We start from the raw sequence: 16561 nt of genomic DNA, 5'->3' as shown, positions 1-16561 counted from the left end.
CGTCTCCTTTGTTGTTTATGCATTTATTTCTCTCCTCAACTGAACTCTCTGAACCCAAAGTCCCCCCCGCACCCTCCTCCTCCTCCTCCTCCCGTCCCGTCCTCCAGCCATACACTTACCCCCTGCCACCAAAGGCGGGCAAATACAGTATGGCTTTAACAAGGAATGAGAAAAGACGAGAGACTGACAAACACATAGAGGAGAGACAGGGAGAAAAAGAGAAGAAGAAGAAGAAAAAAGAGTCTAAATGTCTCTCTCACTTCTTTTTTTCTTTTTGCTCCTATTCTTCTTCGATCGCTCCCTGTGTCTCTTCCTGCTTGGCTTGTAAAAGTTTCAGCTGCATGGCGGGCCGGCCTCTCTTGGCAGCCGTCCAACTCTTGACTCTCCTGTCCCCTTGCAAGAGAGAGAAGGAAGGAGGGGAGGACAAATATAGTCACACAGCTAGACTGTACTGCACAGTTGTAGAGGCAGATGCACTCTGAATACACAGCGCCCATTTTTGTTTCTTGCCCTCGCACACAGGAAGAGAGACGTTTGTGACTTTTCTTCAGAGTTCTAAATGAGCAACTCTAGAGTGTTTTTAAGAGTCACTTCATGTCGAATACGAGCTCATCATTTCTGGAGATGATGTGGAAAGTTTAAAAAGAGCTATTTCCTTAGTTGTGATGTTTTGTTTGCCTTACACCGAGTGTGACAGCTGACTCTGATAGCTGTGTTATGTAGCTAACACCCAGTTCATACAGGGACACAATGGCTTTGTAATTCTCCCTGGCATCACTTACATGAGCTGCTCGGTTGTTTTTCTGTACATACAGTCACGAAATGCACAGGGGAATGTAAGTATCTCCTTCAAAATCATGTAGCTATGTAGGCCTTGATATAATCATGCACACATGCTCAAGTCAATCTGATAAACAAGTCTTTAGAAGGGGTGCTGAAGTAGTTATCCAGAAAATAGCACAAAACTTTGGAATTAGTGCCTCACTACTTATAGCTTAAGTGTTACGCTCTTAAAGTACAAAATGCAATGAATAAATAATAAAAATAATAATAACTATTTTTATTTAATTGTATTTAGAGGATATTATAAAATAAGTCCTTAACATACCATTGGATTTTCTTATTTACAAGAGCATCCCAAAATGTGTTATCTATTCACACTATTTTGACAATTTGTTCCAGCTTATGCACACATGCTTATCAGATAAAATATTATGAAAGCCTTCCTTGTGCATAAAGGGGAAATATTGCCTGATATAACTTATCATAATGGATTAACAAATATATCTGATTTATTCAATTTTATTTAAAATGCGACACAAATGTATCTTCACTGAGTCATTAATTAGCACAGTGGTGATAACCAAAAAGCTTAAAATTAAAGCCTAAATGATTTAGCCTCCAAATTTATGCATTAGGCTAGTGCTGTATAATGTAGTTTAAGATATTGATAACGTTTATTTTATTATGCTTTAAAGAAAGACCAGCCCATCAATATAATTCAAATATAAGTGATTTATCAAATTGGGTACAGCTGGTGCAAAAGTAGTGAAGAGACTCCAGATGCTAGTTGTTGCTACTGGCTACATGCAATAAGCTGCAATTCAACGGTTTTGAAGAATTGTCAAATTTAAGCAATTGGACAGTATTTTAGTTTGATTATTAATGCCAAACTTTAAATGACTTGAATAAACAACAAGTTGGTAAACTCCGCTGACGTTACAAAATAAAGTTTCATAAGCCATTACTCCACTTACCTAGCAAAAAAAAAATGAGCCTGTTTTCACCGAATGCGCACTTCAAGGTACTCTACGTTGATGTATGGCTCGTGCACTTGACCGTTAGAAATACACGTTTGAAATAATACGTTAACACGGTAATTGTTCAATTGTTCAATCAACTGCTGTGCTCCAATTGGGAGAAATGTGGCGAGTCAGAATTGTCTAAGTCCGAAAGAGAGGTGAAGAGGTAGATATGTTGTTGAATATAGGGTTTACCTGAGAGTTATAACAGAAACATTTGACCGCATGTTTTGATTCACCAGTCAACTGTTGTAACACCGAAGCTGAAGTGAACACTTGAACAGAGAATATGCCCTACGAATAGACCAAAAGGCAATTCACGAATGATAAATCCAATTTTAATGAGTCTGCAGGGTTTATATTGCAAAATGAGGCGCACCATCTAGCGGCAAAATAATGTAAATGCATTTCTACCACAGAGAATACTTCAATGACCACACGAGCAGTTTTTGAGCAGTCAACAGTTTTAAAGCACCCAAGATTTTACAGTTTTTTTATTTAAATTCCAGCAGTTGAAGTCTGATGAATGACCTACAATGGAACAAATGTAGAGTGTGTACCAATCATAATAATAATGATAATAATAATAATAATAATAATAATAATAATAATTATTATTATTATTATTATTATTATTATTATTATTATTATTATTATTATTATTATTATATACTTTTATAGAAAAACTGAAGAATTATTAAAATTTCAGAATTGTAAAAAAAAGTCTTAGTTCAGGGAACAGTTAATGGAACAAGAACACTTAAAACTGTTCGGCTGTAATGGAGATTGATCAAGCCTTGAAAAGTGGTGCTACCTATTCTTACAGGTGTACCAACTTTTCTTTATTACTACAACCTGATCTGTTAGCACAAGAGTGGTGCTATAACACAATGCAGTACCCTGCCCTCATGAGCATTGCTGGAACACAATTATACAGCAGAAAGTAAAGTGTTGCCATATAAATGTTGAAGAAAAGACAGAATCAGAAGACAAGTCTCTGAGTCAACAGCTTGGGTGATAGTCACTCACAGTACAACAGCACAGCTTAAAAGAGGTAGTAAGCAAGTCTCGGTTCAGACTACGGATTGACATGTAGGTTTGAAAAACTGAGTAGCAAAAAAAGAAAAGCCACCTCACCACCAATGGATTACTGAAGACTGGAAGATGGTGCTATGGGCTCATGAATCAAAGTTTAAAATCTTCAGTTCATCATGCATGATTTTTGTACACCTTCGAGGAGGCAAGGGATGGTTCTTCAGGGTTTGATATCAATTGTCAAACATAGAGGTGGAAGCATAATGGCCTTGGGCTGTTTTTCTGGATGCGGGGTTTGTGATTTGTACAGAGTGAGAGGCATCCTGAACCAAGAATGGCTACCACTGTATTCTGCGACATCATGCAGTACCATCTGTATGCACCTAGTTGGTCAGTGGTTCATCCTACAGCAAAATAACGACCAAAAACAAGTGTCCAGGAAATAAAAAAGGAAAAAAGAACAAGATGGTCAGCTTGAAAACACAGGGTAACCAGAACGGTTTCCTGGCATGGAAGCCATCACTGGTTTTGGATGAACTTGACAGGAGAGTGAAAGCAAAGCAACCTACAAGAACCAATCATTTTAAGGAACTTCTCTGACAGAGTTGGGAAGAGCTCTCCAAGAATAAAACTTCTGACCAGTCGTGTAAAATGCTTAATACATTCATAAGACCACCACTCAGTGTAAGGTGTTTGCCACCACTCAAATTCAGGCATCAAAACATGAACTCAGTTTGAAATTCCTTAGCCCTAAATGTTGACATGTATGACACAGACAGAAGGAGGTTGAATCAAAGCACTTCATGAAGCTGGATGTTTTTCTTATTTCTGTGACAGCTGGTCAAATATATTTAATAAGCACTTGTGTATTATATTTTACATTTCTATTAAAGCAGTGAGACAAGTTTATCAGGGTATGACACAAATATGATTAATTACTCAATTGAAGCAAAAAGAGAAGATTCCTACAAAAATAGAGTACACTTCAATTTTTTTTACACATTATTTGCCTTAGCATTTCACTTATTCATCTATTTGTTAAAAAATGTCTTGTTGGCTGTAAATATTAATTTTATGCCATAATTGCCTCATCCCCAAAACTCTTATGAAAAGGGTGATATGGCCCTCTAGTGGCCATGTGCAGGCAAAACATAGCTTCAGTACTTTCTTCCTCTGCCAACTAGTCCTGGGACTTCACATGATATCTTTGAAATGTTCTGCAGCAAAGTTACTGATCAGAAAAAATTTTACTACAGCTGTTGGAAAACTGTAACTGAAAATCCTGCAGGATTGGGGATCAGATGCCAGTCTTTACTTAAATCTGTTCTTCTAAACAGTAGTTCATTGTCAGCACTTGAGGGGCCAGTTAACAATAAGAGGGTTTAAGTCTCTTTGTCAGTCTCGTGATATTTTTCACAGAGGCCAGTTTGTCTCCTTTCACAAAAGAATCACTGTTGGCAACATATCAGCTGCATAAGCAAGCCCTTTTCTCCAGTAACTCTCACCTTGTCAGTGTGGTAGTGTAAGACTAAAGGTGATGTAAATCATTAGCCAAAGGTCATCCATGCCTATTTGAGCCCCTGATTAACTTAAGCAGCCCTCCCTGCAGTGTCCCAGCAGTGTCCCAGCACATCAATATGATTTGTAAAAACATTAAAAAAAAGGACTCCTTAGTGAAGGTAAAAACTTTTTATTAAATGTAGCAAAGGAAAGAACCAATACTGTCTATGGACATATCCTAAAAGCCATGTAATGACTTTAACCCTCAGACATCGAATCTTTGTGTGTGTGTGTGTGTGTGTGTGTGTGTGTGTGTGTGTGTGTGTGTGTGTGTGTGTGTGTGTGTGTGTGTGTGTGTGTGTGTGTGTGTGTGTGCGAGTTAAGATATCCTCAGTTACCTCAGATACCTTAGTCATGTGGTAGGACTAACCATGCATGGCCATTATAACATACAATGATGAGAAAATGTATCTGGGCCCCACTGGTATCCCCATTCATCAAAGTATCCTCTTTTTTTAATCTATTAACAGATTCTTGGTTTGAAATTGAAGTAGATACATGAATCTAGCATTTTTAAGGACAAAGACATAAAACATACAAAGCAACAAATGTATATTTTGTGCTTGTGCACTGTAAGCTGCAGATCCAATGCATCTTGTGTCCTTCAAATATGTAAGCATTGTGAAGTAAAGCAAAATAGATCTTACAGATAGATTTTTTTTGTCCTGTTTATGAAGAGTCTCAAGATTTGGCAACAAAAAATCTGGAATGCGTAGTCTTGAATAAACATTGAGTTTGTTAAACATTCCAGCAGATTTACAAAAATCTCTACAGGCAGCCTTTCTAGTTAGCAATTCATTCATTTGTACTCATAAAATTTCCAAAATTATCATAACATAAAAACAATAAACATTTTTAACAGATTGCTGTAGGTGATTGATTCACTTGTCCCAGTAACCCCTGACCCTTTAGCCTGCGGCCTGTTAACACTGAGCAAATTAACTAACCAGTGGGGTGTAACGCTCCTCCAGACTGTGACTTCAACAATTTAAAGCTCCTGTTTGGAACTTCAGATCAGAAATACAAGTAATGCCCAGGGGCAGAATTTTGGACGTAGTTAAAATGGCATGAAGTAAGATAACTGCAGCATCTAAGCAGCTTTGAGGAATTTCCCACTTGTTCCACCAACAACTCTGGCTGCAAATTTCAATATGTGCAAGTTTTAATTCCACAATTGGTCAATGCTGAGGTTCCCAGTCAAATTTTAATTCCTATTAATATTGGATATCTATTTATGGTCACATAAAATAAAAATACAGTCAGTTTAAATATGTTTTCATTCATATTCGGTTTAAAAAGTTAGGAAAGCCTCATGCTAACATTAATGGATAGAGAATCAATACTGGTATTTGATCAGTATTGGTATTGGCTGATACCAAAGCCCAGGTATCACTATGGGTGGACTGAAAAAACGTTAAAGCAGTGCATCCCTGTCCTGTGGACAAAGTGGGACCTGTTATCTCTACTTTTCCCGACTGTCTCCATCACATGTGAAAGAAGTATTCATTCCCATACAAATGTAATTTTACTTTTTTATCAACAACATGTGTTACTTGTGTGAATCTTGTACATAAAAATTAAGGAGAGAGGCTTTTTTTGGCAGCAAGCTAGTCACTTCATCTGTAACTCAGCCAGCGTTAGTGGTTTCAGATGGTTGATAATAACAGAAGGATTCACTCTTCTCCTTTATATAATTGTTTGGTGGAAAAGACCATGAATAGAAGTAACAGTGTTACCAGTAAAAATTAAACCCCCAAAGAAGCAGTAAATTTAATAATAATACAATATAACAATAAGCATGTGTCAGTTCTTGTTCTGTGTAACGATTAAAAATTCTATTTTTAAATACATGACTTTGATGCCTGGATAAGATGAAGAAAACTATTTTCTGCTTCCACTGCCGTAAAGCCACAGTCTGCAGATGAAATCTCGTTTCATTAAGAGAATATTTAACGTTCACTGACCTGCTTAGGCTGAATTTAGTGGAAAAGAACACTTAGAGAAACTCTCCCACTTTTCCCTGTCCGTTTTCTCCCCACCAAACAGCCTAATATCGGGGGAGGAGTTTTCTTTGGGAGCCACAAAACTTTTGCGTGTGCGCGTGTTTCGACGCCACGCCTCTGTGCGTTTTCCTCCGCGCGTTGATTTCATACCAAACTCATACCTGGCATTCCGCCTTTTTTCTGTCAAACACCATTGTTTTAGCCAAGGGGATACTCCGTTTTCCGAGTAAATCTGCTACAGGAGCCAAAACACAACGAGAGAAAAGTGAGCCTGAGGAGAGAAGCAGCAGAGCCATTGTGAGGTGAGTGCGCTCTCAGATACTTTCTTTGTTGTGTGCTGCAACTTTTATGCTGCCGCAGCTGCTTCGCTTCGTGTGTGCTTAAAGTTTTGGGATATTTGGCATATTTGGGATTTTCCCGCTGCCGCTTTGCTGCTTCAGAGCTTCTTGTTTTCCGCTGGGGGTTCCTCTCATATTTACTCCTTCACGGTGTTGCACTAACAATGACTTTTTGGTCCTTACTCGGTCGTAGTTTGGAGTTTGTTGGGGTATTATTAGCACGCAAGCTAACTAACTAGCATGCCAGCTAGAGTTAGTTGAAGACGGAGCTCGTCTTATTCACTCACGGAAATAAAGTACATAAAAAAATACTTCTCAAACTTCAAACATGTTGTTTGATACTGTAACAATCACACGGCTGAGTTAGAGTTGAGTTATTAAACTTCGTACCTCAGACAGATTTCGCTAACTCACAGTGAGCTAAAGTGCTTCCAGCAGCTGAACGTGATTTCAGTTTTCCCTCTAACTCTGCTCTCAGATGGGATTCATTTCTTGTGATTGTGAAAGTGTCACCAACGTGTGAGACTGGTCTTACTGGTTAAACAGAAGTTAAAAGACAGATAACACCCTTGTTGGTTTCCAGTACAAGTTTCTTGACTGAACTATCAGATCGCTCTTAGTTTAGGCATTTTAAGGTGCTTGAAGCTTTTTCCATACTCGACAAAGCTCTGCAGTAGTAGTAGTAGATTTGCTTGTGATCTGAAGTAGCAATGGGAGGTACTGTGATGAAATCTTGCTCGGTTAATTATAATGTTAGTGCTTCTCCCATTGAAGCTCAAGGCAGCCTGTAATGTGCATGTGTTTGCTGAGCTCATAGCTTTATTTAGCGCAATGCTCCACTGGCTCCTCACTGCACTAAACACCTGACCTTAAGGCCACTGGGAGCTAAATTGAAACTCCTGCCTGCAGTGCACAAAGTCCTGACTCTGCATCACCATTTATTTACAAAATCTCTAAGCTGTGATCACTCTGACTCGGGAGAATAATTTCTTATATCTTGGATGTTGTCACTTCTTTAACTTGTATTTTTTAATAAAGTTGTAAATGTAACTACTAAGCATTGTTTTGAAATCACGTTGAAGCCAAAAGATTTAGAGCTCCCTCTGTTGTCTGACTGCAATGTAGGTAATTTATCCTGCCTATGCAATGTTATTGGACGGAAAGGAGGCAAATCTGTAAAATCCAAACAAACGTCGTATTGTGGTTTCCAAACATTTTTACCATGCAGATTACAGTCAGGATATAACTGTTTGATTTTAAAAAGCTCTATTGACAAAGGCAGGCTCCTGCTGAGTTCTCTACCAGTAACTAAAAGTTACTTCACTTTTTTCGTTTATCTATTGAAAAAACATGCATGTGGTTACATTTTTACTTTATTAACTGGGCTGAGTAGGAATGTGGAGAGAAATCCCAACAAATGCTAACACAGGGTTGGTGAACTTTTCAAAGTTACAGATGTCTGCTTCAACACAAAAATCTGTTCTTCTGTGGACCGTTTCCATCTGACGGAGCGCAAGTGTTTTTTCAGAAAGTCCAGTGTGCATTTTACTTAGCACTGCTTGAATGATGTCAATCAAACCAACCCAGCTTTGCTCATGCCTTTCCTGTTTATTTGTCAGTCCCCATACAGGTGGTCTTTAAGTTTCAAGGCACACAATGAGCAGAAAAGCTGTGACATTGTCCATTCCTTACACACTTAAAAGCTGAAACCACACAAACCAAAAGAAATGTTGTTATTAGACTTACATTTCTAAAACTGGTAGAAAAATGTACAAAGTATGTTTATTTTTTTGTTTTGGTTTTAAAATGGGGAAAAAATGAAGTGAAATGCGTATTTATATCCTTAAAATAGCCAAAAATTAGTTAGAAAAGTGAAAAGAAATGTTTCAATAATGTATTTTTTTGTTTGAAAAAAGAGAAAGGGAAATACCCTGAAGACAGAAACACAAAATTAGTTTTTGTAAATAAGCTTTTCATTTCTTTACTTTTTCCCCTGGTTACTTATGGCAGCAGCACAGTTCATCAGCAGAGACTGAAAATGGGAAGGCACTGTGCAGAGTACGTCCAATAAGCCCACCACAGCAGGGGAAGCTGAATAACCACACTGATCCTCTGTGGTTTTTCTGTGGCCGCGGCCATGCTAGCTGCACTCTGGAAAACATTACACACCAGGCAGCGTTCATGTTGTGTTTGAGGGGACTCTGGATAACAAAAAAAAAAACTAATTTCCCCGTTTGAGCAAAATTGCTGGCTTCGAAGAAGTTCATATGGCTGAAATACAAAAGCTTAACTAGTTTCACTTGGATGATAAACTTAAGGAAATGACAAACTGGTTTTACTACTGACTGCTCAACTTGGCCTAAGTCATCTTCCATCCGGCGATATAACCTAAGTCAGTGGACCAGCCGGTAGTGTCTCCAGTGACCTTGATCAGTTATAAATTTACAAGCTCTTAATGTTTTGACATCTTTCTTGTCAGGTCTTTAACCCTGAATACCTCAGCTATTAATATACCCTGTACCAGAGGAAACCGTAAACAACTTCAGATGAAACTGATCTCTCTCCCGGTGAAGTGTGGAGACATTTTGAGTTCAAGAAATCTGTCACCATTCTCGGCAGGTGCACAGTTGGTCTTGATCTTGCTCTCCCTTCAGAATGTGCCTGATTTATACTTTCGTGGTTCTGACTGTCGTGTGGCATCATAACTACAAGTTACTCCACCTTTTTATTCATTTAACAAACATGGGTGTTGGGAAAATTATATTTATTAAAAAAAAAACATCAGTTAACACTTTCTGGATTTGAATTGCATTTCACATTTAAAAAAATCACAAGAAAACATGGTCTGTAATTGTGCTGTTATGAAATAGATTAACCCAACATTTATGGAAAAACTTCTTAGTATCCTGAAATACTTCAGTAAACAGTTGGAGCTCTTAAGAAGGACAGTAAGCCACTCATTATCAATGTAGAAAACTGTAAATACAGTGTGTGGATTAATATTTGCTCAGGGCTGCCTCAGCGATCGAACCAACACTAAAAGCATTATTGCTGGAAAATACAAACAGTGATTTCCAAATAATTTACTCACTACTTCCTCAATTAAAAGATCAAAGCTTCAATTTTTGGTTTGATAGAAAATTGGTCAAATGTTGGAGGTCAATAATAAAGTTTATGTAATCAGTAATTTTTAATTATAGTGTTGCATCATTACTTGATATAATAATCAAACATTACAGTATAACAGTAAGACCCATAGAGTAATTGTGGGGGCAAAAAGGCACCTTACCTGAATTTAACCAGTTTTAATTTTAAAACATAATTAGATCATACAGATGGCTATAATCCTCTACAAACTGTCATACCCAAAGGTCAGCACATCGTTCCACATTTCAGTAATAAAACTATCAAAATTGTTTTGTATTTCTTTCTTGCCTCAGGTGAAATGCTGCTGATTGTGTTCAGTGAGGACATAATATTGTCTTAAATCGATCGAAGGCCCCTGAATCGTATCGTATCGTGACAGACTTTGTGATATCGGCAAATATCATATCGTTGTCCAAAGAATGGATATCGTATCGTATCGTATCGTCATGAAACTGGTGATTTACACCCCTACTAAACGCCCACCTCAACTCCGCTTCTGTGCCCATTGCTCTGTCGACCAAAAGTTGGGTTGAGCCAGCATTTCCAACATGGCATCCTTCAACCATAAGCTTTAAGACGCAGCTTCAGAAAACAAGGGGTGACATCACCGAAACTGGATTATATAGTCAGTGATTAAAGTGGAGAGAATCTTTGACGTAATTTGGGTCGAATTAAGAAATTAAATCAGAGGATAAGAAGCTGGTAGGGTAAACTTATAGTGAGTTAAATACTGTCACCCTTAGAGTAAAAAAACTCCCTTGTTAGCGGTACAGCATGGGAAATTCCACCTCATTTAGAAAACACTTTTCAGGCCCTGCTCTGTCTTTTTTTAATCTGCATGTGGACTGAACACTTGGGGTTTTTCAGTGCTGCCTTCGTGGATGATGTATAGCAGTACCGTTTCCAAAACATCCAGTGGACAGCTGCATTAACTTCTTAAACATTGCTGATTGGTTTGCGTTTTTTTTGTCTAAATCCAACAGCTATCAAAACAAATACTCCTCACTGCCTCCTAATGTGCTGCGTGCGATGCTTTTTTAATGTGGAAGAAAACTTACGTTTTCCTTCCTTCCTTTGTTTTTGATCTACTTTTTTACTGCTCATAATGAACCTTTACCTGGATGATTTATGATTTGTTTCGTATAAGATTAAATTCACCAATCAAAGTTTACAAACATTCAGTGATAGTTTAGCTTTCAGGTCTCAAGGATTTGGGCTCACATTCACAGCTCTGTTCGGATCTTGGAGGAGTTTATCCCTAACCCTCTCCTCTGTGTGTTTTAGGTGTGTTGTGTCGGAGCCGTCATCATTGCGTCGGAGTGGACTTGTCGTGGCAGCCCTGATGGGGCGCAGGAGGACAGTGGCGATGGAGAGGGGCTGGGAGATGGAGGGGACCGTGGATTGGACGGTGACCCAGAAGGAGTGTGGAGTCCAGACATCGAGCAGAGCTTTCAGGAAGCTCTGGCTATCTACCCTCCCTGTGGCAGGAGGAAGATCATACTTTCAGATGAGGGGAAGATGTATGGTGAGGAACAGCACTTTTCTGTCCTGACATATGAATGTGACAGATATCAAATTTTAAGATACTGAACCTATGAAACAAACATATCTGAAGGGACAAAATCACTCCACAAAACATTTAGCCTTCAGAGGCAGAACTTTGAAAAATATTCTCTCTATGTGGAGAGCTCGGGCTACATTTTACTGAAAAAACAGGGCCTCAGAAGTTTTACTTTCTAAACTATGGGGAAAGAATATTTAGGCTACACTTTTCAGACAGTACAGGATCAGTCTGTTTTTGTCTGAAAAGTATTCTTTGACGGGAAGATTCCAGCTTGATGTAACCACTAGCGTTACTGCATTTAGTTTTCAAATAACTGTGAAGTTTAGCTCACCTTTGAATAACAATACACAAAAAACTCATTTCAGTTGTGTGTTTGGAAGATGAGGTTTTTTGAGGTAATTAACAGTAAGACCATTTACACAAGCGCTATGACAGCAGGTAATTGAGAAAGCATTTCTCGCAAGTGCTTTTCCCTGATGTTGTCATTAGTAATTTCTATAATAAAACTGTTACAATTATGCTATTGCTTTATCAAAGCATTCTTTATTTTTTCATTTCATTTTTCATAACCTTTATAATCTATGGACTAGTAAAGATAGAGCTGTTTTGAACTGTGTGTCACTTGTGTAAAGCCTTTGTGTATGAAAAAATCAATTTCATGTGTCCATCTGATTTCTAGCAGGTGTTTTGGGACTGAGCCATTAGGCGTTTGGGTCAAAGGGCAGCATTTACTGGAAAGGCCAAAGGGTACAGCAGGTTGATGTTTAAGTCAAGTTAAGGTCAGTTTGATTTGGAGCCTTTAGCAGACTCTGGAGGACCCACAGTTTTAAGCACTTTCACACAGGCTTCATATTTTAAGAGCAGAAGCTGCTGCTTGGTCAGGACACACAAACTGTGGGAGCCTGATTCCTCTTTTTCACTGGTCACTGACGACTGACAGAGCAGTTCATACATTGGTCTTTAGGATCAGACTGCCAGTTGAGTTCCTCCTTCTTTTTTTTACAGATATATGTTCAAGATGCCGCCCAGGGGTGCAGCTTTGATGTTTGTTGACTGTTTCACTCAGTCTTATTAAAGTCTTTGGCTGACATCCAACATTCCCAGCATTTTTTCTTTTACTGAGTTGGCATTCCTGCCTGCAGCAGCCTGTGTCATGCATGTGGAAGTGTGTGTTGTGAGGGGGACTAGTTATGTGATCCCGGGCAACAGAAAGGGAGCATTAATTTCACCATTGTGGTACTTTATCCTTTTTTCTAGAAGGATGGGCTCAGTGTGTTCACTCTTGTGAAATAAAAATAGTCCCTGGTCTTCAGCAGAAATCTCTGTCTTACAAGTCTTCCACTATCCTGATTCATTTTTGCTTGCTGACTAATTTATCAACCGGTCACTTGTGGTTTTTTATGAGGGTCCCCATGCAGTGCGTTATCAGAACATCATGTTTCAGAGAGTTTCTGATGCTTATTTGGAGAAGAGCTAGAAATTACATTAGATGTTAAGTTTTAGATGGTTTGATTTCAGACCCGAGGGTTGGTAGGGGATGGAAAGCAACAGTGAAGGAAAACTGAGAGAGCACAATCCTAATCCCATTTACTGTTATTTTTCAAATTTATTTTGGTTATTTATTAATACAACAATCACATGGAATAAAGTTCTCTGTCGCAATTTCTGACAATTTTGAATTGTTTTTCATCTTTGTCAATCAGACACAAAATTCAAGCAGACTGTTGTTTTGAATGTCAGTATTTACCTGAATCCTGTATCACAAGTGTAGTTTTGCATCTTTGAGGTATTTCAATGTAAGCTACAGTCAGAACTTTGATCTGCTGTGAAGTCTGCTTTGTGTACGAGGCTTTTACCGAGTAGCCAGCAACAGTGTGCACTGTCTGTTATGTCCGTACTTTTGTTTTGGGTTCTGGTGTGCCATTTATTTACTGGACTGAAGAAAAGAATACCAGGAAATAACAATCAATAACGTGACTGTTTAGTTTACTGTTAAAGTTGTATCACGTTCAGGCAGAGCAGACAGTCATCCAGCCAGACACACTCCACATCAACACAACAGGTGAAACAGGACATTACCCACACAGAGCACTGCGACATGTAACAGCTTTAACTGGACTTTTTAACTACACAATTCTTACATGTATCCTAATATGGGTTTTTTTTGTTTAACAATTTTAAAAAGTGACTTTTTTAAAATATTCTATTTAGGGTTGTTGTTTTTTTTTCAAATCAATATCCTTTATTTTGGTCTTTGTTTGAAAGCTGGGTTGAAAAAAGTTAAGATTTTAGATCTCCTGCATAAATCCTAAAAACAGACTCACATGTGATGTTCACTTTTGGGAAAATATGGCTCTTGATTTTTCACATGGTGTGGTGTTCAAAAAAATGAACTTAAGCTTGCAATAATCTGAAATATTGACAAATTGCCATTTAAATCATATCCGCACCTCGAAAATTGTACAAGAATCCTATCGAGAGAAAAGTATGTCGTCCCATTTGTTTAATTTTTTTACTTTTAACAACTGAATGGGCCAAAATTATTAAACACAGTACTGCATTAGTTATGTCCGAATGTTAAAAAAGCCAACTAGTACTTAAAAATATTCTGTTTACTCTACCAAATATATACAAAGTCTGTTTGCCAGTTATTTCTCAGATTCAGATTTATAATGTAAAATAGGATCAATACACTCTTTGTCAAAATATCTTAGATATATGCCCTGGGAACTCACATGGTATCCTGCTACAGTTCTGTAAATAGGATTAGCTCCAACTGTAGAGATGACAATAAAGTGAGGAACACATTAATGCATTTTAAATACGTATACAATAAACATGCTGTAAAAGGTACATTTTTGAAAAGTAACTTTTTTAATGTTACTCCCTGCTACAGTCTAATGTCCACTGTAACTCCAGTGACTTGTTTGAGGCTCTGTATTTGTTGTTACTTTAGGCCGCTTAATGTTAAGAACAGAGGAGGCTTCTTATTCCTCTGTCCTAATTAGTATTAAAATCTGAGCCCATATTCACAAAGCATGCTAAGGCTAAAAGTAGCTCTTAGTGACGTCATTTTGGAAAAATCTCAGAATTCCTTGGATTCCAAGATTTTTCTTAGATTTTTCTCTGGTAAGATAAAAGTTATTCACAAAGCGTCCTAAGGCTTAAGAGAGCTCCTCAGGTGAAAAACAATTAGTTTAGCATGTTTACCAACATGCTAAACACACTTTCTGCCACCTGAGACAGCTGTTTATCTGCTGAACCGACCCCTAAACAGTCCAGTGAATAAGCATATGAAATATTATAACATTTTTAGGAATATTAAGATTAAAGAAAGCATTATAAGCAGCCAGTAGCCTACAACACTGTTTGAGAACAACTTTGTGTGCTGTGATCTCTGCTCTCTCTTGGGATTGCAACACATACCAGCGCTTCTCATGTGCAATATGCACGCAAAGAGGGAACAACGTATTGATATGTTGGGCAATGTGCTCCCAAGTCTGCCTCTTCCCTTGTGCCGTGATCCCTGGTCCCAAGTTGATACTCTTTTATTCTCGTCCACAAGCTTTCCCAACAGCAGACAGTGCTCCGTGTCCAGTTGAGCTTCCCAGTTCTTAGTTTTATCCGTTTTGTTTGTTGTTTTGGCCATTCTGCTAAATCAAATTGCTTTTTAGAAGGACACCAGCTGAGTGCTGACAGCTGAGTCTGTGTCCACCATTAAAATCAAACACATTAAGTAGTAAATTTACCAGCATGGACAGTAAACTCATATTGAGCAAATCAATGTAATCGGCATGTGAATGAGGTAGGTTAATGTCATGATAACACATTTCTAAATCCACCCCTTTTGTTATATGGTCAGTTGATTTTACTGTCCATTCATAACTAAGAGTGCCCTTTAGAGATGGGAATTGATAAGATTTTGCTCTTATTGATTCTGCTTATCGATCTAATTCTTTATCAATTCCTCTATCAATTCCTGTTGTGAATTTTTGGGTGAGACAACAAGTAAAAGTAGCTTTACAGGTTGTCTGTGTCAACAACATTTAATTGAGTTTATACTGTAAGTGAATAAATTGTAGTTGGTCTCTGGGTCTGGATATTTCTGGGCATAATTATACAGAAACAGGTAAAAATTACACACAATGTGACATTGATGTACTGTGTTGTAATATATAAATAATTCAAGTAGGCCATCTAGTGTCTCAAAGTGGTTATAGCAATGGTTTAAGTTGTTTGGAAGCTTTCCGTAGTTATGAAGTCAGCCATGTTTCTGTGATGATAGTTGAAATTCTATTCTGAAGCTGAAGTTATACTGATGTATGCTAACTGCTAACATATCAATGCAGTTTCCCATATATGTTAGCATCAAGCTTGCACTAGTTTATTTTGGTAAATAAGGTGATTTATACAATTTCAAATGTACTGAATATGAATCTCCTGAGAGAGAGAAATGTACATTTCTTTATGAAGTCAGTTCTTCAGCAAAACTTCAAGCTGAAAATCCTGAATCAGAGTTTTCTCAGGAAACGTTATCTTACTGCTAAGCTAAGATAGCTGCAGCAGACTAGTCGACGTAAGGCCTGGAGGCTCCGGCACAATGTAAAGAATTGATAAGGGAATCGTTAGGCACAAAGGTTAACGATATCAATGGATTGAAATGTTTTTTATCGGTTTTTAAACAGGAACCGGTTTTGGATTCCCATCCCTGGTGCCCTTTTTCCATCTTTTTACCTTTTTGGTGCCGACCAATCACAGCTTTTAGAGAGACTGTGTCGTATTAAGCAACGAGACCTTTAACTTCTAAAAAGAAAAATTGTTTATTTTTGCATTTATATGACCTAGGATTAGATTTATCCAGAATTCTGGATTTACTACATTTACTTCTTGCATCTATTCCATAAATGGCGCTTTGTGCAGATGTGTTTGTACACTAAAACTTAACTTGTAGGAAAACATTTACTTGTGCAGTTAAACTTTTGATGTATGTCATGTCCTTCTCTGCTCTGTGTATAGTTAAATAGATATTTCTCCATTTCCAATCACATCCACGATAAATAGAAATGATTCAGTGGTTCATTCACTCCTGGATTGCACAGTCTATGGTGAATG

General features: G+C 37.9%; 1 protein-coding gene across 1 annotated transcript in view; it reads left to right on the top strand.

The window, feature by feature from the left end:
- Positions 1-16561, top strand: part of tead3a (TEA domain family member 3 a) — a 28116-nt gene that overhangs the window by 584 nt on the left and 10971 nt on the right. The window contains exon 2 of the mRNA XM_074680665.1: positions 11170-11410. Within this exon, the coding sequence (XP_074536766.1) occupies positions 11170-11410 (241 nt within the window). The remainder of the gene's footprint in view (positions 1-11169; positions 11411-16561) is intronic.

This window comes from Halichoeres trimaculatus, unplaced genomic scaffold, assembly GCF_033239565.1.
Source record: "Halichoeres trimaculatus isolate MK-OKI-2021-1 unplaced genomic scaffold, fHalTri1.1 fHalTri1_scaffold_11, whole genome shotgun sequence".
NCBI lineage: Eukaryota > Metazoa > Chordata > Actinopteri > Labriformes > Labridae > Halichoeres > Halichoeres trimaculatus.
The sequence above is the reverse complement of the archived record's forward strand: the minus strand, read 5'-3'. Positions and strand labels throughout refer to the sequence as shown.